The sequence below is a fragment of the Nymphaea colorata genome, chromosome 2 (genome assembly GCF_008831285.2).
Source record: "Nymphaea colorata isolate Beijing-Zhang1983 chromosome 2, ASM883128v2, whole genome shotgun sequence".
NCBI classification, from domain to species: domain Eukaryota; kingdom Viridiplantae; phylum Streptophyta; class Magnoliopsida; order Nymphaeales; family Nymphaeaceae; genus Nymphaea; species Nymphaea colorata.
Genome location: NC_045139.1, coordinates 30,819,004 through 30,844,705, shown reverse-complemented (window position 1 = coordinate 30,844,705; position 25,702 = coordinate 30,819,004). Strand labels below are relative to the sequence as shown.

General features: G+C 38.2%; 3 protein-coding genes across 4 annotated transcripts in view; 2 read left to right on the top strand and 1 right to left on the bottom strand.

The window, feature by feature from the left end:
• LOC116247834 (RHOMBOID-like protein 2) overlaps window positions 1-4,314 on the bottom strand; it is a 6,176-nt gene extending 1,862 nt beyond the window's left edge. Inside the window, exons 1-2 of the mRNA XM_031620188.2 lie at window positions 3,684-4,314; window positions 1,704-1,867 (exon numbers count right to left, since the gene is read on the bottom strand). Of these exons, the coding sequence (XP_031476048.1) occupies window positions 1,704-1,867; window positions 3,684-3,997 (478 nt within the window). The 5' untranslated portion in view covers window positions 3,998-4,314. The remainder of the gene's footprint in view (window positions 1-1,703; window positions 1,868-3,683) is intronic.
• A 4,569-nt stretch (window positions 4,315-8,883) lies between these two features.
• Window positions 8,884-20,504, top strand: LOC116247832 (uncharacterized). Of its 2 annotated transcripts, none has more exons than XM_031620186.2 (17): window positions 8,884-9,105; window positions 9,416-9,622; window positions 9,759-9,857; window positions 10,049-10,140; window positions 10,345-10,445; window positions 12,937-13,027; window positions 13,931-13,989; window positions 14,088-14,208; window positions 14,289-14,357; window positions 15,070-15,122; window positions 15,250-15,358; window positions 16,779-16,949; window positions 17,080-17,238; window positions 17,442-17,534; window positions 18,536-18,715; window positions 18,913-19,127; window positions 19,826-20,504. In XM_031620186.2, exons 2-17 carry the CDS (start codon window positions 9,496-9,498, stop codon window positions 20,184-20,186), a joined length of 2,100 nt encoding a protein of 699 aa, XP_031476046.1. In that variant the 5' UTR covers window positions 8,884-9,105; window positions 9,416-9,495; the 3' UTR covers window positions 20,187-20,504. The 2 variants fall into 2 exon arrangements, with proteins under 2 accessions (XP_031476046.1, XP_031476045.1); XM_031620185.2 differs by having other exon boundaries at window positions 9,407-9,622.
• A 1,552-nt stretch (window positions 20,505-22,056) lies between these two features.
• Window positions 22,057-25,430, top strand: LOC116246885 (60S ribosomal protein L24-like). The gene is made up of 5 exons (XM_031618790.2): window positions 22,057-22,201; window positions 23,568-23,643; window positions 24,286-24,387; window positions 24,524-24,672; window positions 25,017-25,430. Exons 1-5 carry the CDS (start codon window positions 22,191-22,193, stop codon window positions 25,171-25,173), a joined length of 495 nt encoding a protein of 164 aa, XP_031474650.1. The 5' UTR covers window positions 22,057-22,190; the 3' UTR covers window positions 25,174-25,430.
• Window positions 25,431-25,702: the final 272 nt, after the last annotated feature.

Sequence of the window (25,702 nt, the reverse complement as noted above, 5' to 3'; positions counted from 1 at the left end):
AAAAAAAAGAAAATGAACAACGTGGATCAGTTTGGAATCCATTTTATTAAAGAAAAATTCCCAAATCCCAAGACCTGCATGTTTTCCAGAATTTCACCATTTGGTGTCCATTGATCTCATCCAACCATCCCTCTGCATAAAACTGCTAATCATAACACTATTTGCATTCATCTAGATGGGTTTGATCACAACAAAGCACAGTTGGATCTTAAGACAAACCTCCCGCCATGATTCAGCAAATTGTACCTGGTATCCACAGACATGACTTAAAGCATGTATCTTCATTGAGAATGTTATACAAATTTATCTGACTCATAGGAAATTGATCCCCTACATGCATTATTGTTATTGATTGTTCATCCTTTCCTTAATGCTATGTTTGGATGAAGGAAAAGGGAAGGAAAGGGAGGGATTGAAATGAATTGAAAGGAAAAGGGGGAGAAAGGAATGGGGAGGGAAATGAGAGGAAAGGAAAGAAATGATTGTAATGCTTGTTCGGATAGAAAGGAAATGAGCAGCCTTTTTCCTTTCCATCTCAATCCCTCCAATTTGGATGCATAAAATTTGCACTGAATTATCATTTCCTTTTCCCTTCCTTTCCTTTCCTTTGCAACCAAAAATGTTTTTTTGCTTTCCCTTCCTTTCCCTCCTTAACTAACCAACCAGACGTAAGATTGACTACTCTCCCCCCCACCCCTCTCCTTTTCCTTCTCTTTCCCTCCATCCAAACAGGCCATAAGTGGTCAAAATTAGACTTGAGGCAAATTTGTTAATTGAAAGTTGAAACAAATCTCCATTCAAACAACTGACACAGATATCCTTAAAAATAAAAAACCGTAATAAAGTGGCATGCAAATAATCTGCAAATGACATAATTAAGTGGCAAAATGGTCACCCTCCTACCCCACCTTCCCCTGCACCATCTCTCCTTCCCCCCACCCAAAACCCAAAAAAAAAAAAACAACAACACAAAAGAAGAGTGAGGGGATATTAAAAGATGCTTGAGAAACCTGCATGGCCACACTGAAATTTTTAGGAAAGAAAAATAGCGGCTCTCCTTATACAAAATATCTGGTTCTTCCTCTGTGATGATCTTGGTTAAAATAACAAAAAGAAAGATTTTTCTCAATAGAGTACATGTTATGCATAGAACTGCCAATGAAAATAAGGGAAGGATAACTGCATAGATAAGTTGGGGATGAATTAGGAAAATGCCCCCTTTAATTTAACACTTCAAACTTTACTTCACAAAATCAAATCAGAATTCATAGGGCATGTGGCTTCATGCCATCAGATGCTGTTAGATCCTTAGGTAAGTTGTCTTATGTCCCTAACAGAAGGTGAGTTTACTTGCATGCTTTCAAGTTTCACCATCAAACATACAGAGGTCTGCTCAATATGCATAAATTAAAAATCATATTTTGATTTTAAAAAATTAAGGTTATTTCACTTCCAGTCAATTGCCATTAATTGTTAAAAATTTCTCTGTAGTGATAGTTTATCAAACAAGAAACATGCTTTCCAGGCCCTTAAGAGTTTCGCAATTCCAGAATTTAGGTGCCCTATGGAAGTACATTAAGCAAGAGGTATGCTTGGAAGACCACCATATAAAAACTTCAATCCCTGCATTATTATCCCTATAATCCCCAGAATTTTTCTCCTAGAAAAAAAATTCTTAAAGCTTGAATAGGAGGAGAACTTACTGAATCCAAATTGTTGCTCAAGGCGGATACCAATGAAAAGCAGGCTCAACATATTTGCAAGAAGATGGATAACACCAGCATGCAGCCATATAGAGCTAATAAGCCTCCATCCCTGATGCTGATGGACCACTCTGTTCCACTCAAGAGCCCCTAGCTTCAGCAACCTGGCAAAAGAAATATCAAGGTCAGAATTAGAATTGTACAGTATTCCAATATCCAAATTCTTGCCTACAGAAATGCCATCTAGCAGCAAATCTCAGTGTCTTTCTTTATGAAATATATATCGTAGGTGATTGATTCATAAGAATCTGGGAAAAATAAAATATATGCCAATTCAGAGGGACAAGCAGTATCTTCATTGAGCTTCAGAGTAACAGTATTGCCAATTCATTATGGTCTCTCATCCTAATAAGCACCTATGGCAGTGAACTTGAACTTAAAGCTCACTGCAAATCTATAACTTTTATTTGATGAATCACGACAAGGCACAATACAGACTGAACTGGGGAGGAACTAAAATATTGAGTAAGAATATCTTTCAAAAAAAAAACACAAAATCAAGGTCAGAACCGAATTGAAAAAAGCCCTGATTTATGAAGTACAAACGAGATTTCAAGAAAGTAATCAGATGAAAGTTCACACTAAAGCTGGACTTCAGTAGGAAATGAATACCAGAACAAATGGATTTTTATCAGGCCACCACTTAACTAATATAATGAACAAATTCCACAAAGAGGTCATTTCCTAAGCCCATAGGATGACCGGTGAAAGATCATCTTTCGCGCATAAAACTGCAGCATCATAAATGTCATGGAAAATTTATCACACAATCACAGCATAAGTCTACCTCATGAAAAAGTAAGTCGCACGTACTGAAGGAAAACCCTTCAAAGAAATTTTTAAGAGATGCATGGAGTGTGATAGCACAACAACAAAAGAAAAGAAACAGGGTTTCTAACAGCGTCTTGTCCACGGTCATCTGGAATGTGGTTAACTGGGATGTGTAAATTGTCAGGAACATCAACTCCCACACAATTCTTATCGTGGAATTTCAAGTTTCCCCTAAATTGGCCTTGGTATCATTTGACACTGGATCATAAAAGTTTTTACTTATTTGTATCAAATATCAATTTACTACTTCTTGCACCATTTCCACTCACTTTCTGTTACTGGGGCCCATCTAAAACTTTGTAATGGAGCATGAAATGGCATTCCCTAGTTTTCATTTCCATAATCTGGCAACTTGATCTTCCCACCATTTGACTGCAGGACGCTTGTCAGGAAAGCAGCGAGTACTACACCAAAAATGACAATTCCCATGTCAAACTATAAGAGGCCTCTCTGAAACTGAAACTTGTTGGGAAAAAGCCAGAGAATATTCAAAGGATCCTTGACTTTTCCACATGATATCCAGAGTTAACACTGTAAAGGAGCCATATTGGAAATCTTCCTGCCATACACCAAAAAAGAACGAAGAGGAACAAACCGTACCAGAGGCTAAGCCTCAAATACCAGTCCGACACCTCGCCATATATCCATGGAACTTGAAAATCTCCAACTCAAGATTTTTCCCAATAGGAAGCTCAATAAACAACCAAATTAATTACCGACCAACAGATCAGTATTGAGAAACCCAATTCCATGACCCACCCACTTCCAAATTGTACTTTTCAAGAACTAAACCCACTTGTGAATCACCAACGTTAGACAGTGCATCAAGGGATGTCTTCCTTAAGATCCAACTAGTTGGTTCGGCAGAAAAGAAGTAGGAACGAAGGTAGCTAAAAGTGTGCTAAGGATCTCCCTGGACTACAGAAGCTGAACCGACAACAGAAGGGGCAAAATTAAAATGGAAAAGAAAACAGTTCTATTGTAGCTTGAATTCCCATCTTTTTACCAAATTCCCAATTTCCATCTGCCAAGAGCCGGAAAAACAAAACAAAACAAATAACAAAAGGAGCGATGAGAAGCCAGACTTACGTGAGAGATGAGGGGCCGAACAGGGGATTCTCCCTAATCGGCTCGAAGGAGAAGCGGCCGAGGAAGCTGGCGACGCAGCTGCCGCCGGTGGGGTGGCGCCTCTTGGGGCAGTCGTTAACGAACATGACGACAATGAACATGGCGACGTTGGCCACCACAAACATCGGGACAAGCCACGACGTCCATTCACTTTCCGACTCTGTTTCCGCCACGTAGGGAACCAAGAACCCATTCCTCCCGTCCTTGGGAGGCGGCTGCTGCGGCTGCTGCGGCTGCTGCATCCTCCCTCCCCTGTTCTCGATGTCCCCGTTCATTCTCTCTCTCCCGGAGGCAACGGGCGTTGGTATGTCGGTATCTCTCTCTCTGTCTCTCGCGATAGAAGAGGTAGGTGAACTGATAAGCCTAATGATACAGCCGTCTCTCTCTCTCTCTCTCTCTCTCTCTCTGTGTCAGCACTAATGATATTACCCTCTCCCTCTCTCTTCTGCGAAATTACAGAGACAAGGAGCCCACCGTCTGTAAAAGGAGGCCCATTTATGACTATGGCCTATGGGGACCTCGATCTCCCTCTCTCCCTCCCTGAAATCTTGGCTTCTAAGGTAGATGACGACGAGATATTTATTTCTGGGAGGAGCGTTACAGCCTTGCATTGCAGAGAACAATGGCGAAGTGGCTGATCGACCGATTTAATCGGCGAGGAGAGATTGCACTCGAGCTCGCTACTACCGAAGCGTCACGCGTTGGAGACCCGGATGCAACGCTGCAATATTAACTTTAGATTCTGGTTTTGATTCTTTCTTTTTCTACCCAAAACCTCCCATAAATCGAATTTCCAGATGGTTGAAACTGATTTATTTGCGTCTCCCAGATAAGATCCCACAACAAATTATCGTTCAAGCATGAATTTGTTGGTATAATCTTTTTGGAATGATGTGGGCATCATCCTACGATCACCTCTAAGTCAGATTGCAATTCGAATCCCAATATCAAGTAAGAAGCAGATCTGGTAGACTGGGACAACCGTGAAATCATAAAATTAAGAACCCTCTATATGATGTCGGACCTAACTGTCATGATCGAGTTCTATGATTGAATTAGGTTAGAAAGATTATAAGCCAAGTTTTAACAGTGTTGGCACTTGGGCACATAAGTAGAGTCTTCATGAAGCCGAACTTTCAGTCAAATCTAGCTCCTTTTGTCAGTATTTATATTAGTGAAGTCATATATATACATATAAGTTGGTAAAAAACAAAATCACTTAAATAAGAGAGAAAAACCATACTCATTAAAATTAATTATAAAAATGATTTTTTTTTTCAATTTAACCTTATAAACATGATTTCAAAAGTGATTTAGTATATTAAGATGATTTTACTTACATAATATTTCAACAATTAAAATTAATTATAAATATTTTTTTTTCAATTTAACCTTATAAATATGATTTTAAGAGTGATTTGGAAAAAAACATATATTAAGTTAATTGTTTTTTTTACTTAAATAATATTTCTTAATAATAAAAAAATGAACATCTCTTATTGCATCAAAATTTTAGTAGTACAAAAGATCAATTTTCTTTTATACCAATGATTTGAATCAAAGCATTATTTATATTAAATTAATGTCCATAAACACATTAAAAGGTTTATATTTTGTTTCCAATACTTCTTGCAAGAGGTCTGGTTTTATCCCTTGCCCAAATGATTTGTATTTATCAATATATATATATATATATATATATTTTTTTTTTTTTTTTTGAAATAGCAAAATTGAGACTTAACAAGAAAAAAGTTTTTTTTTAACTTATTTTCGTCCACGTCTTCCTTCTCGTGCCAACCAGCAATATCAAGATGCTACAAAATACCGACTTTAAAATGTGTTGCACCAAACTAAAGTTTAAAAAGAAAAAAGAAAGATCGCCGACAGGGTTCCGTTTGGAAAGCGCGTCGGCCATCCCGACAAGGTCTCCGTAACTAATCGGCGATTATTTGATGGCGCCAGCTTGGAGCCCGTAGAAGGGTGGCCCGCCCTTGTGGGGAGGAGGGTCCCGTCTCTCCGTGTCCCGCGCGGTCCGGTGGAGTAAGCATGTAGTGGACGGGTCACAGTCACAGGTCACGGCCAGCACCCCGTTCCTTGTTGCCCGGAGTTGTTCCCGTACGGCATCTCGAAGCTTCTCCAGCACCGCCTGCCTCATCTCTCTCTTGTCCTGTTACAATAATCCCGCTTGTAGTTTACTCCACTCAAACGGGTTTAGATGGGACCCGGCGTGTTTGTTTTTGATTGGATGGAATATCTCTATTTGTCATTAGGGTTGTCAATGTAGATGCTAAGTTGGGATTTTTTCATTCAATTAAAATCTCTAAATTTTTGTGTAGGGTCGATTTTTCAATAATTTTTATTTAGAATAAATAAAACTTTTTAAAATTTACATGCAAATTAAAAAAAAAAAAGATTGACATGAGGCCAGGGCCCAATCAGGCCCCTACCTTGGCTACGCTTTTGGGTCAATGGATGAAGTCTAAATATCAAATTGAAATCAGCTGGAGATGTTGTTGTATGGGTAAAAATTTTAAATCTATCACTAAGAGCATTACAAATTATTGCTAAATATGTAATAAACCATTGTTATGCAATAAATCATTATTAATGTTTTTTGTAGTGAAAGACTCTTATGGGTGTTTGATGGCTTTGGATTTGAAATCCTTGATATGGAGAACCGTGGCTTTAAGATCAAATTGCCCCTTGGGATCTTAAATCTTACGTTTTGTTAATTCAAAGAAGCCTGACGTGAGGTATTTAGCTCAATAAATGATGGATTTTACCATTAGTCTCTTGTCATATCAACAAAAACATGTCACATCAGATTCACACAGGAGGCAAAGGGAAGGGGTGGCCGCCTAGGCCATGGCTTCACCCTAGCCAATGAAATTTTTTTCTTTTACATTGAAAAAAATAATATTTTTTAATTGTGTAATGTATTTTTTGTATTAGAATTCAGTTTGGCGAATCCAGATGTCAGACTGTCGGCCCACCCCTGAAGAAAATTCTGGCTCAGCTCCTGGATTCACATGAAATATGTGGATTTCAATTTTGGGGTAATCTTCATAGCCTTGAAACTTATATTGAAGACCTATCTAAGATACCTTTTATGTGGGACCCATTGTTACCATGACCTTAAAAATAAAAAATTTGAGATTCTATGGTTGTGTTGGTTGTGTTTGATAGTCTCATATTGAGGCCGCATAAAAATGTGTGTTTTGAAGATCCTCGTTTTAAACAAATTGAGGATTTCGATATCATGGAATTCAAATCCATGTTACATGTTAAAAAACATAGATTTAAGGTCGGTTTGAAAGGTGGTCTTATCTTAAATCCATAGATCTAAGTTCATAGGATCACATTTCACTACATATTTCATATCTCATGTGAAACAAACTCAACCTAAAGGAGCTTTGGATTGCTCTAGGTTTGAAATCTTTGTATCTAACGTAGATTTGACATGACATGTTTTGGTTGATGTGGCAAAAGATACATAGTAAATCCATGGTTCATCAAACTAACATGGGATCCACACTTAACATCTTCAAGTTCAAGTTATTAACAGAAAAAATAAAGGCAACTTTAAGTTAGAGTCATATAAGTTGTTTGCTTCAAGGGGCATAGCGTAGTTGGTCGGGTTAGAAGCTTGTATAAGGCACAGGTTTCTAGTTCGATTCCCGTGGGCGCTATGCTTCTGTGTCTTAAGGTTGTAGAGCTCAACATCCAAGTTAAAGGGTGTTTTGTTATATCATTGTCACCGACGCAAGTCAGGACTCTGGAGGCATAGAGAATGGGGAGCCCTTCGAGCTTCGCTTCGGGTGGTGGGATTCACCCTCTCACTCACCCGAATACGTTCAACATTTGAAGCAGTACTAAAACGACACTCAAGCTTTAATATGATGAACTGATTTGAGTAAAAAATAAAAGAAGCAGTTAAATAAACTAGATTAAAATTTAAAACTAGAGATTACTTTTTTTGTGACGCCAAAAGTATGGCTTGTTTCAAATTATATTGTTTTCAATGCGCTTTAGAACGCGGTTGTTTGAAAGATCCTCAAGTGTGCATAAAAAGGTGTGCTTAAACTGAAGGTAGTTATCAATAGATTTAAGATTGATGTTCCTTGTTAAAAACCACAAATTTAAGGGTCGATTGGAGGGGGTGGAGGGTCCAAAATCCTAAGGATCTCGAATCATTGTAATCTTAAAGTGCACTGAAACAAACACAACCTTAGGATTTTGGGGGTTGTATTGACTTAGACAAAAGGTTATTCTCCATAAGATTTGAATTAGTCATATAAAAACTGACTACCCAATGGACAAAGCAAACTACATACATTTTATATCTAGTTTATGTTGCATGAAATGCTATATGTCTTACTTTTTGAAGGTGAGTGCTTCTTTTTTTTATTGTTCAAAGAGAGTCTTTAACCCCTCCCCTTTTGTATCTCTCACCCTTCAAGGTTTAGATAACATGTTTTCAGACATTTTATGGTTAAAAAAAAAATAACATACTCGCCTGTGACAATGATTACAAACACTTTTGGGGTTCATAAAGCATGATTCGAGATCTATTCTCGTTCATGGAACTTGACCTTTTACCATAGTGGGCAAACTCATCGGGCTAATTAAGGAATCACTCAAGTCAACTCAGATCGCTAAGAACCGTGAGTTAAGGTTGGCCTGACTTGGCTCTACTGGGCCTGACTTGCCTACGGCTATTTAAATACTCGACCAAGTCAGCAAGTCAACTCGAGACTGTTATAGATGCGAGTCTAAGTCATGGGTTTGCTACTATATCTTTTACCATCCAAAGAAGTAGATTCCAAACAAGTGAGGTGTAAACCAGCGCTGGATAGAGTGGGGGTGCTGACTCTAAGCGTGGGCATCGAGCGGGCCGAGCCAGGCCCAACACCCGAAACCTGAGCCGGTCTGATACCTAAAACCCGAGCTTGAGCTCGGTTCGTTTTATATAAATACAATTAATTACGTATTAAAAAAATTAAGCTGAACCGAACTTGAGCTTAATCGAGCCCACCCGATACCCGATATCTTATAAAGCCGATTTGATGCCTTTTTCCGGGTCTCAACTCGAACCCGAATCGAGCCGAGCACAGAGTACCCGACGGACGCCCAGCCTGCAATCAAGCCGACCCGACGCGCTCCGCGCGTTCTCGGAACCCAGCGGACGCTTGTGCCAGGGAACGGCAAAAACCCCGTGGACAGCTTCGATAAGCCCTTCTCTTCTTCTTTCCTTTCTCTCCTCCCTTCCCGCCGTTAACAGCACTCGTTTCCCGCTGTTAACGGCAAGTGCAGCAGAAGTAGGCTAACCGCGAGCAGAGCACTGAGGAGCGCCTTCTCTTCTTTCACTGCTTCATCTTCGCAGGCAATCCCTTCCTCCTTCTCCCTGTCGCCTGGTTTTGGATTCTATTTTCGACCCTGTTCTACATCTACTTTGGCAATACATTTGATTTTGTTACTTCTAGGGTTTCGGAACATCGGTTTCTACTTTCCACGAGTATTCGTAGTACATCTTATTTTGTTACTTATAGGGTTTCAGAACACCAGTCTCTACTTTCTACGGATATCTTTGCGCTGCAAGTAGCTGCTTTCGTTTTATTCTTCTTCTGATTCTTCGTTCCGTGTATCGGGAGCCTAACAGCTGGGTTTTATTTGACCGTGTGTAGGAATTGCAGTTGGAATTGGTTAAATTATGCTACTCAAATTCGTGATTTAGTTTATTCCAGTTATCCTCTTTAGTGAGGTGTCGTTCGCCATGGGCAGCCATGGAGGTTTGAAGGTTTCTTCCGTAAATGGCGTGAAGATTTACTCGGTTTCAGGGCAACGGTCGACAGCGACGTGGCTTGCGCCGAAGAAATTGAAGGCTCTTCGCAAAGATAAAGGTCTTGACCCGAACATTCTTGATTTCTATATCATGGACTTCTTTTGTCGATGCTGAATAGCGAGTGTGCACGCATTCGAGCCGATGTGAATCGAGCTGACACTTGGAGTTGTTTTTGATTTTTTTGTGACATATAGATTACAGGCGAAGGTTAGAATTGATTCAAGATTTGCGATTTGAGACTGCAACAACTAAAATTAAAGCAACACCCGACGGAGAGTATCTTATTGCCTCAGGTGAGAATGCTGTTCAAACCGTTAAGCCTGCTTCTTGTATTCTCAAGGTGTTAGGTCAATCATAGGCAGCAGAGAAGCTTCCATCACTATCCATGTGATTATTTTTCCCTTGATAGGGGCCTAATCTTATTTGCTTTTTTGTTAAATTGAAACTTGAGTTTCATGTGTAAATATCTTGTTTGTGGATCCAGGTGTATATCCACCACAGGTTAAAGTATATGAGTTGAGGGAATTGTCGTTGAAGTTTGAAAGGCACCTGATTTCTGAGATAGTTAATTTCCAGGTGAATTATTGTATTTATGTTATATGCATTGAAATTTCTTTATAGGATGAATTGCAATATACCAGTGATTTGCATGTCGGTATATTATGGACACCTGAACCGTAGTTCTATGGATAAATTTTTGTTTATTGTATGTGTGCATGCTTTCCTACTTGGATTTAAAGGCTTTGAAATTTTAATGGCCGAAAAAGATATTCTTTTTAGGTACTTGCTGAAGACTATTCAAAATTAGCATTTCTGTGTTCCGATCGCTCAGTTTGCTTACATGCAAAATATGGAAGCCACTACAGCTTACGGATCCCAAGGTATAATCACAAGTCAATCTTCACAGAAGAATATATGTCAGTTTATGTTGTTGTGCATCATTGGTATTAGCAGCTCTATATTGTTCTGACTTTTGTCAGTTTGGATATTCTAATTGAATTCAGAAGAATAAGTTTATTAACAAATGCATACTAAATTTATTGACACATGCATAATAATCTGAAAATATTTTTTTTTTGCTCTATCATATATTTGAAGGAACACCAGGTTCCTGAATGTTTAGGCTTAAGAAGCTTGGATGATAATTTGCTTTTTTTATTGTCCTGGAGTGTCATGATATTCATGAATAGATCTTCTTGCATCTTGTGTTCATTCTCTCTAACAATGGATGTGAAATCCATTTGTTACCATTCACTGCATATCAGTTTGTAGTTGACTAGGTTCTGTTGGGAAATGACACTGTATGGTGATTGTGGGCCAGTAAGTGGATACTAATAACTTTCAGAACACCAAGTGGCTGTCTTTGTGGGTAGAGCGTGAATGTGGAATCTGTCTACTCTGCTTCAATGTTTATGAGCTTCTTTTAGGGGATTCGAGGGGATACTTTGCATCTATTGTTCCAAAATCTAAATTTGTGGATGATGAGGTATCAATTGTGAAGTTTAAGCCGTGATGAAGGTTGAAAACCTACCATGTAATGAAACTAAATATAGTTGATTTTTTTTTTTACATGATTGATGTCCATGCATAGGAAAGAACTGGCAATTCTCTTGGGCAGGTATGCCATTTGTGGGATGACATTTTCACATGCTATTCCTGGGATTGTTTTATCTGATCCTTCATCTTATTGCAAAATAAAGACCGTTATCTGTTCCCAAGTCCTTAAATTTGATTGAGGAACTGGTTATTTTTTATTGAACTGCTACTTGGTATTCTTGAAGTCGTTGCGTGCCAGGTTGGTTGTATAATTTTATTCTTTTAAATTTGTCTTTCTTATGCCCCTGATCAGCTCTTGTTGGATATGTTAACAAGGGTAGATGCTCCTCATTTGAGGATTATGATTGCATTGTGCTCTAACATGTTTCCTAACGGGCAGTTACCTGCTGCATTTGGTGATGAATTAAAAGATATAATGGACAGTTCATGACAAATTCAGCTGAGCGTCCAAAGTTCAAGCACATTAGCAGGCATATAAGAACAGTTCACTTGCAATAGAAAATTCCAAGTTGAAGTTTGATTTGAATAAGATATTCACGAGGACAGTTGTAACAGGACAATGGTGAACTCGAAGCAATTGTTTTAATGTCAATGATCAACATGTGGCAACACTAGCGCTTCCCCTTTAAACGAGAGATCATATATCAAAATCAGTAAAGCAAGTTCTCGACATTATAGAATATGATAATTACTTGAAATATCTTAAACACAAAAGGAAGAAACTTTGGAAAGCGTGGAGAGACGAGCCGCGGATGTCCTTCAGTCATTGGCCAATTTGTTGGAAAGGAAGGAGACAAAAGACATTATTGACTAGAAGCTTCCCTTCCATCAAGGGGTTGCTTCATGAAATGAAGAGTGGAAGTGTAAAAAGAAAAAGATTCGAAGAGGAATCAAAAAGATTGGGGAATTAGAAAGTGCCCGGTTAATTTGAAAATAATGTTCATGAAAGTGATAACGTGTTGCTTTAAGCAAGTGGGCCTCAGCGATCCACGTCTTATAACAGTTATTAATTTGTTAAAAAACAGGTAAAATTATCCCTTCGCTGCAATCTTGGACCCAGAATCACGGGGTCAAGACTTGGACAATTTATCGCCGACAGTGACGACGGGCCCTCATTAGCGAAGAGCTTATGACTTCACATTTGGGGAATGAGATCAACAAGAGGGCTCTTATGTGGGTTGCTTGGGTAAGTTGTGAAGGCTTAGCTGACCTTGCATCATTTGTGATGCTGCAGCAGGACCATGCTGCAATGCAAGCAACTATTAACATGTTTAGACTCTAGATTGGAACCCATCAAGTGGTTCTGTTTGGTAGCACTTCCATTTAGTTTTGCGTCTCTGGAGCCTCCCTGAGCCATATATGGCACTTTTACTGAGTAAAGGGCTTGCATGGTCAGCATTGGCTTTGTTTTGCATCTGGTTTCTCAATTCCTGGGACACTCAGTCTTCTATAATGTTTGGTATTCCGCCTTTGTGATTACTTGTCACTAGGGCCATTATTTTGTTAATATGTTCGTGAGAAAAAAGACATGCCTGTTGGGATTGTAGAGAAAATATTGGAAGTGTAATTGGCCAAATTTGTATAGCAGCTTACTGTTTCTTATTGACTCCCTTTATGTCAAACGAATGCTTTCAGCAGTGCTTTTCACATTTGGTATCTATTGTTCCTTGATATCATCTATGTGAATCACTTTAGTAATGAAAAATTGTTAGCATTTCTTGGCTAAAAATTATTGAGCATACGTTGTTCCTCTGCTTATGTGGTTGAAATGGTTCGGTCTGCTAAACCACTGGGGATGTCCTATATGCTTTGCAGGATGGGACGGGATATGGCATATGATCGATGGTCTTGTGACCTTCTTTGTGTCGCCTCTTCTCCAGATTTGTACAGAATAAACTTGGAACAAGTTAGTATTGGATTTGCTTTTAATTCGTTATCACCTTTTCCCATGCAAAAAAGGTGATTTCAAATTTTAGCTTTCTGCTGCAGTATTCAGGAAACTTGACAGAGAGGTGCCAGATAGGCCTTTAGAAATTATAGAAGGCATGCAGTTGCTTTTGTTTCACTTTTATCTTATGTGGTTACCAGGGGAAGGGAGGTGAGAGGTGTTATGTGAAGGCTTCTTTGTAATTTGTCAAAACTATCCTTCTCCATAGCATAATAAAACTGAAAATGTATCCTGTTTGTTCTGACAATAAGCCTATTCAGAACTGTGTTTGCTTGTCATTTATTCTTGAAAGTTCTTCTCGAAAGAAGTGTTCGATCTGGTACACAAATGTATACTACAAATTCTGTTGTGAGGACAATCTTGTTATCTTGAAAACTAACCTTCTGAGGTGCTCAGAACTTGCGAAGACTCCACGAGCAGTGCTTATGATTGCCTAGTAAAACTTTGGAAGTTTCTATGCTGATAAGTCATGTTTAGTGCCTCATTCTATTAAAATCAATTTAACTAAAATAGGATTGAAGTGTTCCCATCACAACTTCAATGATGAGAGAGATTAATGTCTAAATTAAAACAACAAAAGATCAGATCTCTCACATTGTGAGCATAATGTGGAAGTACTGAGTAAGACACTGTTACCTATCTTAATTTTTCCTTGTTTAAATTGATTCTTCTTGAAGCTGTTAAGCATGGTTCGTTATTGTCGCTAGTAGGGTGCTTGCCAAGAGATTTTGTTTATTCAGATTCCTTATTTTGTTATTGCTGAAAGTTTTGCGGCTTTGCCTCTCTTCTTGTGTCTGTACAATGTAATAATCATGCACAACATGGACCATACAAGTGCTAATTTCCAATTGCAATTCTCAGGGGCGTTTCGTTTCCCCACTCAGCACTCAGTCTCCAGCTATAAATGTTGTTCGTCAGAGGTTATTTCCTTATTATGGAGCTTTTGAAGTTTGTAACATGCTCATACATCACTTTAGTTGCTTTATTTGTGTTAACATGTGACTTGTTATTAAACCAGTATGATCCATGGGCTTGTTGCATGTGGTGGTGAGGATGGTTATGTGGAATGCTTTGACTTGAGAGCAAAATCTTCAATTGGCAGGATCAATGCTGCATCAGCAGCTGGTGATGTTGATGAGGTAGTTGTAAGGCACTGTTCCTTGTACAGTTGCAACTGTTGGAGCAAAGTAGTTTAATGTCTTCTTTTCACTTCATGTAGGAGATTACTGCTTTACAGTTTGATGATATTGGAGGTTTGCAGATGGCAGTTGGAACTGGTGCTGGAAAGGCAAGATGATATATGTTTCCTGTGTTTGTCTTTCTTCATGTGTTTCGAACTATTACTAGTATCCCATATTGTTAGATAGATAATTCTACATTGTGCCTTTGTTGCTTAAGAAGTTGGTGATTTATTTTATGAGCTTTTGTGTAGGTGGGATCTCTTTTCATGCTTATGTTAATGTTGACAAACTTGTAAACCACGAAACTCAAGTACACGTTTCGTCAAAAAATGGTACTTAGTCTAAGGGCCCTATTGGTCTTATGTACTAAACCTGAATGATATCAACATTGACGGCTTTGACTAGGAATGCACAGAACATGGAAGCTATGGGCTAGGATCTACCTTACTTTTTTCTCTGTGTTTGTGCATATCTCTCTTTTTTTTCTTTTTTCTTTTTTGAGAAAAAGTTGGTTATCTTTTTGAGCTTAATGAAGAAAGTGCGGGTTCCAGTAGAATGATTCCTGCAAACTGTCTCATGTCATGTTGATATGCACACAAACAGTTCGGTTGTTCTTGTGGCAACTCTCAGTTAATAACTCTATATTAGCTTTTTTACTTGTTCTTCCTTTCTTGTTCTTCACTATATTTTAATCCGTTAATTTTTGAAAGTGATGAGTAATCATATGCTTGTGAATGTCAAATATACGTTTTATCATTTGTTGTTGTTCAGGAATCCTAGTTTTCATAAGTATATGGTGGTTTTGGTTCTGCAATGCAGATCTTAATATACGACTTGCGACAATCATGCCCTGTTCGCATTAAGGATCATATGTGAGTGGAATCGCTGTTTTGGCCAACATTCTTGTTTCTCAAATTGAAGATATGGTGGTTGGAAGGAAGCTGCTAGTGTCTTTCTGAAAATATTGCTATTCTTTTGTTCTCTGTTTTCCTCCCCAAGGTATGGAACTCCCATTTTGGATATCAAGTGGCACCAGACACTGAATACTGGCAGACCAAAAATGATTACTACCGACAAGCAGATTGTTCGAATTTGGGACCCTGAATCGGTAAGTGTTCTGTTTGAAGTTAATTTTTGCTAATTTGTTGCAGAAGAAATTGCTTTTCAGCTGCTTGGCACTTACTGGTGTCATATAACGTGGTGGGACTGATGAATGATTGGGGCAATATGACTTGGTTGTGTCATATTAAAACTCGAACAACTCAGCTGCTGATTGATAGATTGACAAGCTGACTTTTCTGTCAATTTAGGGCGTGCTTAGAAAAGATCCAAGCACCACTCATTAAGGTTATGATCACAGACAAAAGTCTTAGCTATATCTCAGCAAGGCAATCCCTTGTGATAATCATAGTCATTTTATAAATACATGAACCTCCTAACGTGTAAAAAAAAATCATCAATTGTAAAAGGGAATGAGAAAACCAAAGTACATTTATATGAAGCTTTTGTGGAGATGTAAATAAAAGCCACATCACGATTAGAGTATATAAATAGAAGTGTTAACATATTTAAATTTTTCAAAAAAGTATAATGCGAAATCAAATTACAACTTTTTCCCTATACTTCTGATGCTGATTTTTTGTTTTTCAATATTTTCCAGATATGACATTACTTTTCTGTTTAAATTTATTTTCCAGTTCATCAATTTACTTTCGTTCTATTGTCAAAATGTCATTACCATTTTAAGCTTTTCTGCTCTTGCCAGTTTATCTACGCATTCTTTTGCAACATTCCAATTTATGTAAGGTAGCATTGTTAAAGCAAATTAAATAATTAGTTGGATGTGTGTCAGCATATATGGAGTATGATATAGCTCAGTGATGCACGATTAAAGGAGTAATATCCGACACAGATAGATGCGTCGACAGTTCCATACAGATCACTTCTAAATACAATTTTTTTCAAATTCAATGAAATTTCATGGACTGATTCTTCAATACCTACTATTGTAGTATTGTCATAATATCAGCCAATTTCATTCTTTTAACTAGCTCAGGAAGAATTTGCAAATTGATGAAACCGAGTTGACGTATTTTCCATACCCAGCTTGAGTTATGAGGACAAATGATATATATATATATATATATATATATAAGAGAAGAAAAGTCAATCAGCGTTGTATGATTAAAAATAACGACTCACTAAAATTGGGTTAATATGAAGAAAAAGACCAATTAATTCATTCTGGGGAAAAGATTAACATAAATATAAATTGGGATTATTGAAGAGTCCGAGTTGCAAAAAAGAAGATTTCCACCCAAGATTTAATAGTTGATCCATTCTCCTAGGTAAATTCCATCTTGTTGAGATAAGAATGCACAGGAACAAATAAGCTTTAGCTAATGTGAGATTACTGAAAACTGAAGCATATTAACAGGAAGGATCCACAACTGGTCTCTCCATTTTAATTCATGTTTTCTTACAAAAGGTTTTCAAAGTCTCTGATGATTTTCCTTTTTGACTTACAGGGAGATGTCATGGCTGGAATTGAGCCCACAGCTGGAACCATTAATGATGTTTGCGCTTTTGGTGAGAGCGGGTTGCTGCTTTTGGCACTAGAGGGCAGCCAGATACCAGCATATTTCATTCCTGCTCTTGGACCTGCTCCTAAGTGGTGCTCCTACCTAGAGCACCTAACGGTATAAATTTTTAATCTTTTAATAATTATATTATTCATCATTGTTACTATTTTTCTTTAACCACAAGTTCTTCTCTATGACCTGTAGTCATCTTCCATTGTTTACCACTGCTTCTGTAATCTTTCTGCAGGAAGAACTTGAAGAGAGCGAAGAAACAACCATCTATGATAACTATAAATTTTTGGCAAGAGAGGATATTGATCGCCTAAAATTGACAAATTTGATTGGCACTGATCTGTTAAGAGCTTATATGCATGGGTTCTTTATTGATTATCGTGTCTATCAAAAGGTAAGCCTGCTAACTTTTTTTTTAATATACAATATTCTGCAAGCAGTTTACAATTTAAATATTGAAGTGGCCTCTTGGACTTCATTTTTTCTTTTAGGATTTCTCTTATGCTGCTATGGTTACTCTTACAGTGGTGGAAAAATACTCAACTGTAAAATACTCATACCTTTCTTCCTTTTTTGGCTTCTGTTGTAAATATACAGGCGCTATGTTTGGCAGATCCATTTGCATATGATTCTTACCGTAAGCAACGGATACAAGAGAAAATGGAGAAAGAACGTGCTGCTCGAATTACAGTTCAGTTTCCCTGACCTATTGATCTTTCTTGCTATTTGTGCACCGGAGTATTAGTCATGTTGCACTTATTCAAATTTGGTTTGAAAAGTTGTGTCCAGAATACTTTGAAGTGTATATAGTTTCATCTGCTAAATGTCTCTATATGGCTATGCATGAGTGCATTGACCCAAGATTCCTGTGCTGATTCAGTCTTCATCCAGTCAGCCAAAATATATTTAAAAGGTCAAATTCTTTTGGGAACTTTCTCATCAAGACCGAGGATGTTGGATTAACTTGTTTAGCTTTGTTGCCAATTAGTGACGCCTACAAAATTATTCCATCTTGGTTTTATAATTGATCATGGAGTTGGTGCAACTCTAGTCTAGTCTTGAAGGGTATTAATAAACCTGATGTTGAAGTTGCTATCTGCCCGCGTTCAGAATCAGGTCCTTAATACATCTACACAAAGTTGAATTGGCTAATCCCCCATGTGGTGGGGCTCAGCAATTTCTTTCAAAAGTAGATCAACTAAGCCATCTTATTTCAGATTCTGTTAAGATCGTCAGAAGTAACATTTTAGAATGTTTTCATTTTTTACTGTCTTTCTATTTAACAATCTTAACTATTCAGAAATGTTGCCTTTATTATTTTATTTTCAATATCATGATATGTAACAAGTATTCATATTTATTCTGAGATGCTTTTCTGGGAATCAGTTACCTGGATTTGAAATTGTTAAAACTCTTTCACAGCGAGAATTGCCAATTACTGCAATTTCTTTTCTGCAAAAGGCAGGACGGAGACTGGGTATGCATGTTTATCAGTTACACCAATGTTGAGATCAATGTTCTTTTCTGATCTTGCTGTCGGTTTGTGATCATGTAGATGCAGTGAGCTATGCTTCTGTTCTCGATGTTACCAACTATTATCATATAAAAGCAGAATTGATGACGCATGGTACTTCTATTATGTATTTTACATTGTTAAGATCGTGAGAGCTCATTTTCCCTTATACATGCAGATAAAGAGAAAACTTCCTAAAGTGAACAAGGTTCTCGCTGCTCGTCTGCTTGAAAATGCAGAAGCCAATGAAGGTCAAGTGAATGCAACAGATGCCGATGCAAAGAAATCCAAGAAAAAGAAGGGACTGGGTGATGAACTGCTGAAAGATGAACGGTTTGCAGCACTATTTGAAGACAAGGTATTTCACGTCTCTGTTGTCATTATCCTGTCTAGAGTTTCCTTCATCTTAACCATATCTAAGACGAGTAACTAATTGCAATTGGTTTATTGATGCTTTTTCCGTATTGCTGCCCGAAGTCAGGCCTATTCTCAGCTTGTAAATAGTACTAATTTGTGTGGAGAAAGGGATTCATTGTTTCCCCACTTCTGTAACAGGACTTTGAAATTGATGAGCATTCCTTTGAATATTTGGCGCTTCATCCCAATTCTTCTAAGCAGCAGCCATCATCGATTGAGGAACATTTTGATCCAGTCCTTGATGATGATGAAGAGGGGAACATGAGTGGCTCTGAGGCATCAAGTCTCAACTCATCAGAAAATGAGGTAGAGGATGACGATGGAAGTAGGAGAAGAGCTGCACGTGCTCCAAGGTATGATCCCAGTTATTTGTAATTTCCTTTTTATCCTGAAGGATTAAACCACCGAGTTGTCCGTTTCATGGGGCAAGGGAAGGAAATTGAATAGGAAATTAGAAAATATAAAACCATAGTCCATCTCTTTCTCAAGGAAAAATTTCCCATGCAATCTTTTCGGGGTGGATTATCTTTTCTTACAGATTTTCACCTTGTATTTTCCTGTAGCCATAGCACATCCATCAGGAACGACCTTATGCGTTTCATCTGTATTTTTTGAGGCGTAAACTAAAGTTTATGGTACAGGCAAGCAAATGGAGTTTAAATGCAGATTCCACGTCCTCAGTCCGAATGGGATCATAGTTAATGCTATCCCAAAGTTGGTTGGAGCTTAATTTGGGGAACAATACCACTAATAATTTTGTTCTAAATTTCAACATGATTGAAGCTATATTATCTGGCTATACCAATAGACTACCATCAATGGCTGGATATTGGCTATGCTTCTGTATGACAGCATCCTTGAACTCTCTCATTCGCAACAGTAGTTGCTTCCAATTTCGATATTGCGGCAAGAAACAACTGGTGCTTTTTGAGCTGGCCGTTATTTACAAGTTTTCCCTACCAAATGAGCAGAGCCCGTTTTCTCTCTCTCTCTCTCTCCACGATATGCTGTCTGTGTATATACTAATATTGAATAATCTAAACTGATGCAGGCTTTATGAGGTAAAGGATGCACGCCATGCTGAAGCATTCTGGAGTGGAACTTCCCTCTCGAAGGAGGAGGCTCTCTCTATGGAGGAGAGGGTGGCCGCCCTTGAAAAGCAGGCTCAAAATGAAGCGGCTACTGTCAAAAAAGGGCCTGGTGGATCGCGGGAGATGTCATTCATTGCAAAGAGCCGTGGTAAGAGAGATCCTGACGATGATGAACCAGAAGAGAAAAGGCGAGGTACCGAGTCTTTGGGCCTTAAACCTGATAGCGAAGAGTTTCATCATAGGCATAAGAGAGGTGGCAAAAATTGGAGTCGAGGTAGGAGCAAACCCCGAGGGCGAGGCCGAGGCAGAGGCCGACGGTGACCATATGAATAACCTATCGGAGGTATTTTGAGACTTTTCTTGGCTAGGTAGACGAGAAAAAATTGGCATTTGGCAGTAACAGAATGTCACCGATTCCTTCATCACATGTATGGGGGGTGGCTATGAGACGCTATCACATGCATTTTTTGACACATTGCGGCTCCCATCATATTGCTCAAACTGTAGAAATATCCTCATAATTTATTACATCTTTGTATTCGTTATCATTATTTTTCTGTAAAATTGTAAACCACTCATACCCTCTTAGGATTGGATAATCAAAGCAATTGATTCACCATCAATCATATGGTTTTGTCACCGTCTTTTCCTTGTTAGGTTGTTGATGATTCCAACTGGATGGATTGAACTCAGATTATCTATATCTATCGAATTTGAAAATAAATTGAGTATAAATCACTGTCATAAAATCATTTAATTCTGGTCTTATCTTTGCTGGCTCATGAAATTCAGTTTACACACCAAAGTTTCATAATTTCCATGTCTTATGACTTTAAATGTGTTAATCTGTGCTATTGGATTCATAAAAAGCAGCTTCATTAGGCAAGAAAAGCATACTGAAGTGCCTATCTGGGCAATCAAACGTGCACTTATGGATCTCTCTCTCTTGTACAGACACATAAACAAGATGACATTTACCCTCCAAAGTTTTCATTTCTTTGTCTTTGGTTGAGCTTTTTTCTCGAATTTAAGGCCCTGGATGCAAGGGAGAATGGAGGAACTTTTGGGCCGCTTTTTTAACCTTTTGCTCATCTGAAATTTATAAAATTTAGATCTAATTCTTCATCATCATCGTGAGTTCATTGAACTTTTGGGCCCTTTTTTCTCATCTGAAATTTATAAAATTTAGATCTAATTATTCATCATCATCCTGAGTTCATTCTAATCCAGATAGGTTGAGAGTGATTTTGAGTTTGCAATTCCGATCCCCGTGAATTTATACTCAACGATCAGGTCTGCCTCACTGTATCCCAGGCTTCTGTGTCTCAGTTGACTATATAGGTGAAAAGGAATAAAATTTTACTGGGTACTCCGATCCTACTAAACGAGTTTGATGGGTCATAGAGTCCAAAGGGTTTGCTTTATGAAATTAGTTCCGATATGAATTCGTAGAATAAGTTCATCCAGATGAGGAAAAATTCTGATTGGTTGTAATTTTTCTTAATTTCTCAACTGAATGCAGAGTGAAAATAAAGTATTGGATTCGAAATTGGAGTGAATATCAGATCTGAAAACGGATTTACTTTAAGAACGTAAATAACCTCTTTCTTGGACTAAAACTTTGACTTTATTTTAAACATAAAGCATTTAAACGGAAAGCTGATTTTTGCTATTTTCATGTGTAATTCTCTCTCTCTTTCTAAAATGAAAACGTGTCAAACGGAACGCTGAAAACTATATACGTTTTTTCTTGAAATTAACTTTTTCATAGTTAAGTAAGTTTGATAAAGCTTTCAATAAAAAATATTTCAACATCTAAGTTAAATGGTGGATTTGATACATCTTTGAGTTTGTAAATCCGAAATTGATTTCTGGACTTATTATATATATATTTTTTCAAATTAGATTCAAATAGTTATTGGTAGAGGTTATTTGGTTAGACTTAAGAGTAATAACCTTGTTACTGTTGCACCCTCTTAGATTTTGTTTTTCTGAGATTTAAAATACCCGATTATATCGATTCAGGATCTGGATTTTATATTGTAAATGTAAACCTGGATTCGATTTTATATTGTAAATGTAAAGGTGGATTCGAATATATGCAAGTTCGACAAAAATCTGATTCATCAATCACCATAGGCCAGCCCATGCCTGCAGGTACCACTTTCGAAATGTGGAGAATTTTAGCTGCTATTTCGTAAAAAGAGAAAGTCCATTTTTCGTGGCTAGGGTTTAGGGTTTGATGGGAAATTTGCGCCTTATTTTGCCGCTGCTGCTTGCTTCTGGTGGAGGCCGAGTCTCTCTGAAGGGCGCGAGCGGGCAGCCATGGTTCTCAAGTATGTCTTCTTTTGTTACAGTCATCTTCCTTCCATTCTTTCATTCCCTGACGATTTCATCGTCTATATTGTCGTTTAGGTTTTATTTTGGTTCTTGGTTTGTGATTTGTTCCGAGACTTCGCAGCATTTATGCGGTCAAATGATCACATATTAGTTTCATGAACTTTTGATAGTTTTCTCAGCAACTTTACGGTCAAATGGTCTCGTATCAGCTTCATCCCCGAAAAATTTCGCAACTGCTTGGCGCTTTGCCGGAACAGTAAAAAATTTTGTATGTTACGATTTTGTTGCATCAGAACGTCTGGTTTTTGAGATCTGAGATCAGATCGGGAACAGACATTGTCGACCGATTTCGATCTTGTTGCCATGAAAAAACGTTATCGGTTATTTGTTCCACCTGTCCTAACATTTTCCTTGCACATGGGAACATTTTCCTTGCACATGGGAACATTTTCCTTGCACATGGGAAGTCCAAACCAATAGATTTTGTCTTCTGGATGGACGGTTGCTATTGTTGTTTGAAATCTTCCGTCAGTTAGCATCTTTCTGCCGTGAATGTCTCATTTCTGTCCATTCTTTCTTCCTTTAGCAAAATGGGGATTGAGCGATGGATATTGGATTTAATACATTTTCTCTTCGTGCATTTGTCTACCGTCTCTGCCTGCATGATGGTTCTTTTCTTCTTTTTCTAGAGATTGCGATTTATGAACGTGTTGCGTGGTTTGTTGAACTTCAGCTTCTTTTCTGGAAGGCTTGTTGCTTAAGGTTGCAGCGGGATATTTTCTCATTGCTTTCAATAGATCCTCTTGAATATTGCTATCTGTTACCATTTGACGCTTTCAAACAATCACCTCCACCATTCTATAGTTGTCCTAACTATGTTAGCTAAATTAGCATATTAGCTGCACGCATGCTTAGGTTTTCACTTGGTTGTTTTGGCTCCTCGGTAGCATGTTTTCCCAATGATCAAGGAAAACCTTTATTGTAATAATTGCTTCTATGCAAGGTTGTTTGATGAAAGACACTGTGTATAAGTAGGTCTTGAGCTTGAGGAAGTTTTTTTATATGGTTATGGTGATTACTATATTATTCAAATTGTCTTTTGTTTGCTTTATCTATATTCATTTTACTAGAGATCTGCTTCATGAAGAACTCTAGCATGTTGTTTTCAGGATGCTTATTCAGTATTGGTGGATCAAGTTGATAACAGCTTGGGGTTGTGATAATTGGGGATTTCATGGAGAAATTGTTGATGGATTTATTTTGATTGTTATATAGCAAAATGGAATTGCATACCATCGGCTAGAACTATATATTTTTAGACTTTATTGGCTGAAAGTGCATTGTTTCTTCTCTTGTTTTCAGGACCGAGCTTTGCCGATTCAGTGGTGCCAAGATTTACCCTGGCAAGGGTATCAGATTCATACGGTCAGATTCTCAGGTGATGACCAATGCTGCCGTGTTGACATGTACTAACAAAATGGTTCTTCGCCACACATTTCCACTGGCACTGAAACGTGGATTGAGCATACAATATTCTTAGAAGACGAGTTTCTAGACTAACTTGACATCACTTTGGACAGCAAAATTCTGTTGGATTGTGGACTTAGCATTCCATGTTCTTTGAAGATGAACTTCTACACCTACTTGACCATACAAGCCTTCAATAACATTCGGTCGGGTGTGATGCATTAGGAGTCAAATGCAATTGAATTATTTATTTGCTGTTGTTAGTTTTGATCACCAATGTTTCTTCTAAGCGTACTTAAACTTTTGCTGCTCGTTTTCCATGTAGGCATGCTTTATAGTTATTAGTTATTACAGGTTCCAATTAACAATTTAAATAAAAAGTCAGTTCCCTTAGGTTGTTCCACAATGGTGATTCTTCATTTAATTGATAATATTTCATCTTTTTGTTAGTTTTCTCTTCATGGTACATGGACTGTTCCACATTGGAACAGATTTTTTGCCTCAACATGTGTATTTTTATTGGTTAGGGTCATGTCTAAGTGTAAATTGTTAGCGAGCCCATCTCCATTAACGAGTATTTTAAATAATGAAGCTATTTTTGCTACCCTTGTAGGTGTTCCTTTTTGCCAATTCAAAATGCAAGAGGTACTTCCACAATCGTTTGAAGCCGTCAAAGCTTACCTGGACGGCTATGTACAGGAAGCAGCATAAGAAGGTTAGTTTCATGTATTGGAGCTCTCCTTCTATGCTTTTTATATTGTTCTCAGTATTCTTGTTTTATCTGGTGTTTTCCCTTAGATCCTCCAAATGATCCTCTATTATTTGACTAGTGAACCTGATCCATTCTCCAGGACTTACATGCTGAGGCTGTGAAGAAGAGGAGACGTACCACCAAGAAGTCATATTCTAGGTCGATAGTTGGCGCTACCCTTGAAGTAATTCAGAAGAAAAGGACTGAGAAGGCTGAAGTTCGAGATGCGGCAAGAGAAGCTGCCCTTCGGTATGTGAACTTGTGTTTTTCACTATTTATATGACTTCAAGCTCATCTGTTCCCCATTTATGCGGATCGCCGTGCTTCCCTGGTGGAGAGATATGCTGCCTTCACATGAAAACCAGGGAGAACTTGTGCGTCTGTATAGACCCTTGGCTGGTTGCTTAGCACCACATCCTGTAGGCTGCATATATTTTTAAGCACTATACGAACAGGTTCCAGCGCTGTATTTTCTATTTCACAGATTGCAGGAGCCTTTCAGTTTTCCATGACCTCCTTAGCATCGTTTCAGTAATCTTTTAGTGATGGTTTCGGCCCTGAGGATTCTTACGTGGGTTTGGTTTTTTATGCAGTGAAATAAAGGAGAGGATTAAGAAAACCAAGGATGAGAAGAAGGCCAAGAAGGCTGAGCTGGTGGCCAAGTCCCAGAAGTCCCAGCCAAAGGGCAACTTGGGGAGGGCTGCTGCACCAAAAGGACCAAAGCTTGGTGGTGGTGGTGGCAAACGCTGAGCGCCTTTTACTCCCCTAAGCATCTCCTTCTAGATGATTGGAAAGGAAGAAAATGAACTTAATAGCAGGACATCGTTTGAAGATGCATTCTATAATTCTTTTAGGGAATATGATTTCTTGTTTGGACCTGACGGAGAGAAGTGGTTGTTCCGTCTCCTCGGGGCAACACCTCAATTTCTTCCGTTTTTCAGTTTTGTACTGCACGTTTCTGTGGGAACCTTACTATGTAGGCCAGTAGCAATCATCTTCTTTTCAAATTTGATCTTTTTCTTCCTCTTGCCGAATTGATCAGTTTTCTGAAACCTAAGTCACGGACGTAAATTCGTAGAATGTTCCAACGGTGAATCGGACCTGGTTCATGTCCGATCCCGCCAAGCTCTTTGTTGCGAATAAATTTTTTCGTACTTGAAAGCAAAATCTTTTTCCTTATTTGAAGATTAGCAGCAGGAGAAAGCCACGCTAAACGTGAAGGCTTGCTTAGTCGCTGCTGATGTACTAAGGCCTCGAGACTTAGATCTTCAATGTCATA

Bases quoted from the DNA above. Each gene is read 5' to 3' on its own strand.
- LOC116246885 (XM_031618790.2), top strand. The intron at 23,644-24,285 runs GTGATGACCAAT...CTACCCTTGTAG, and splicing joins TCATACGGTCAGATTCTCAG to GTGTTCCTTTTTGCCAATTC. The intron at 24,673-25,016 runs GTATGTGAACTT...TTTTTTATGCAG, and splicing joins GCAAGAGAAGCTGCCCTTCG to TGAAATAAAGGAGAGGATTA.
- LOC116247832 (XM_031620186.2), top strand. From the start codon at position 9,496: ATGGGCAGCCATGGAGGTTTGAAGGTTTCTTCCGTAAATGGCGTGAAG. The intron at 13,028-13,930 runs GTTAGTATTGGA...TGCAATTCTCAG, and splicing joins ACAGAATAAACTTGGAACAA to GGGCGTTTCGTTTCCCCACT. The intron at 17,239-17,441 runs GTAAGCCTGCTA...GTAAATATACAG, and splicing joins ATTATCGTGTCTATCAAAAG to GCGCTATGTTTGGCAGATCC.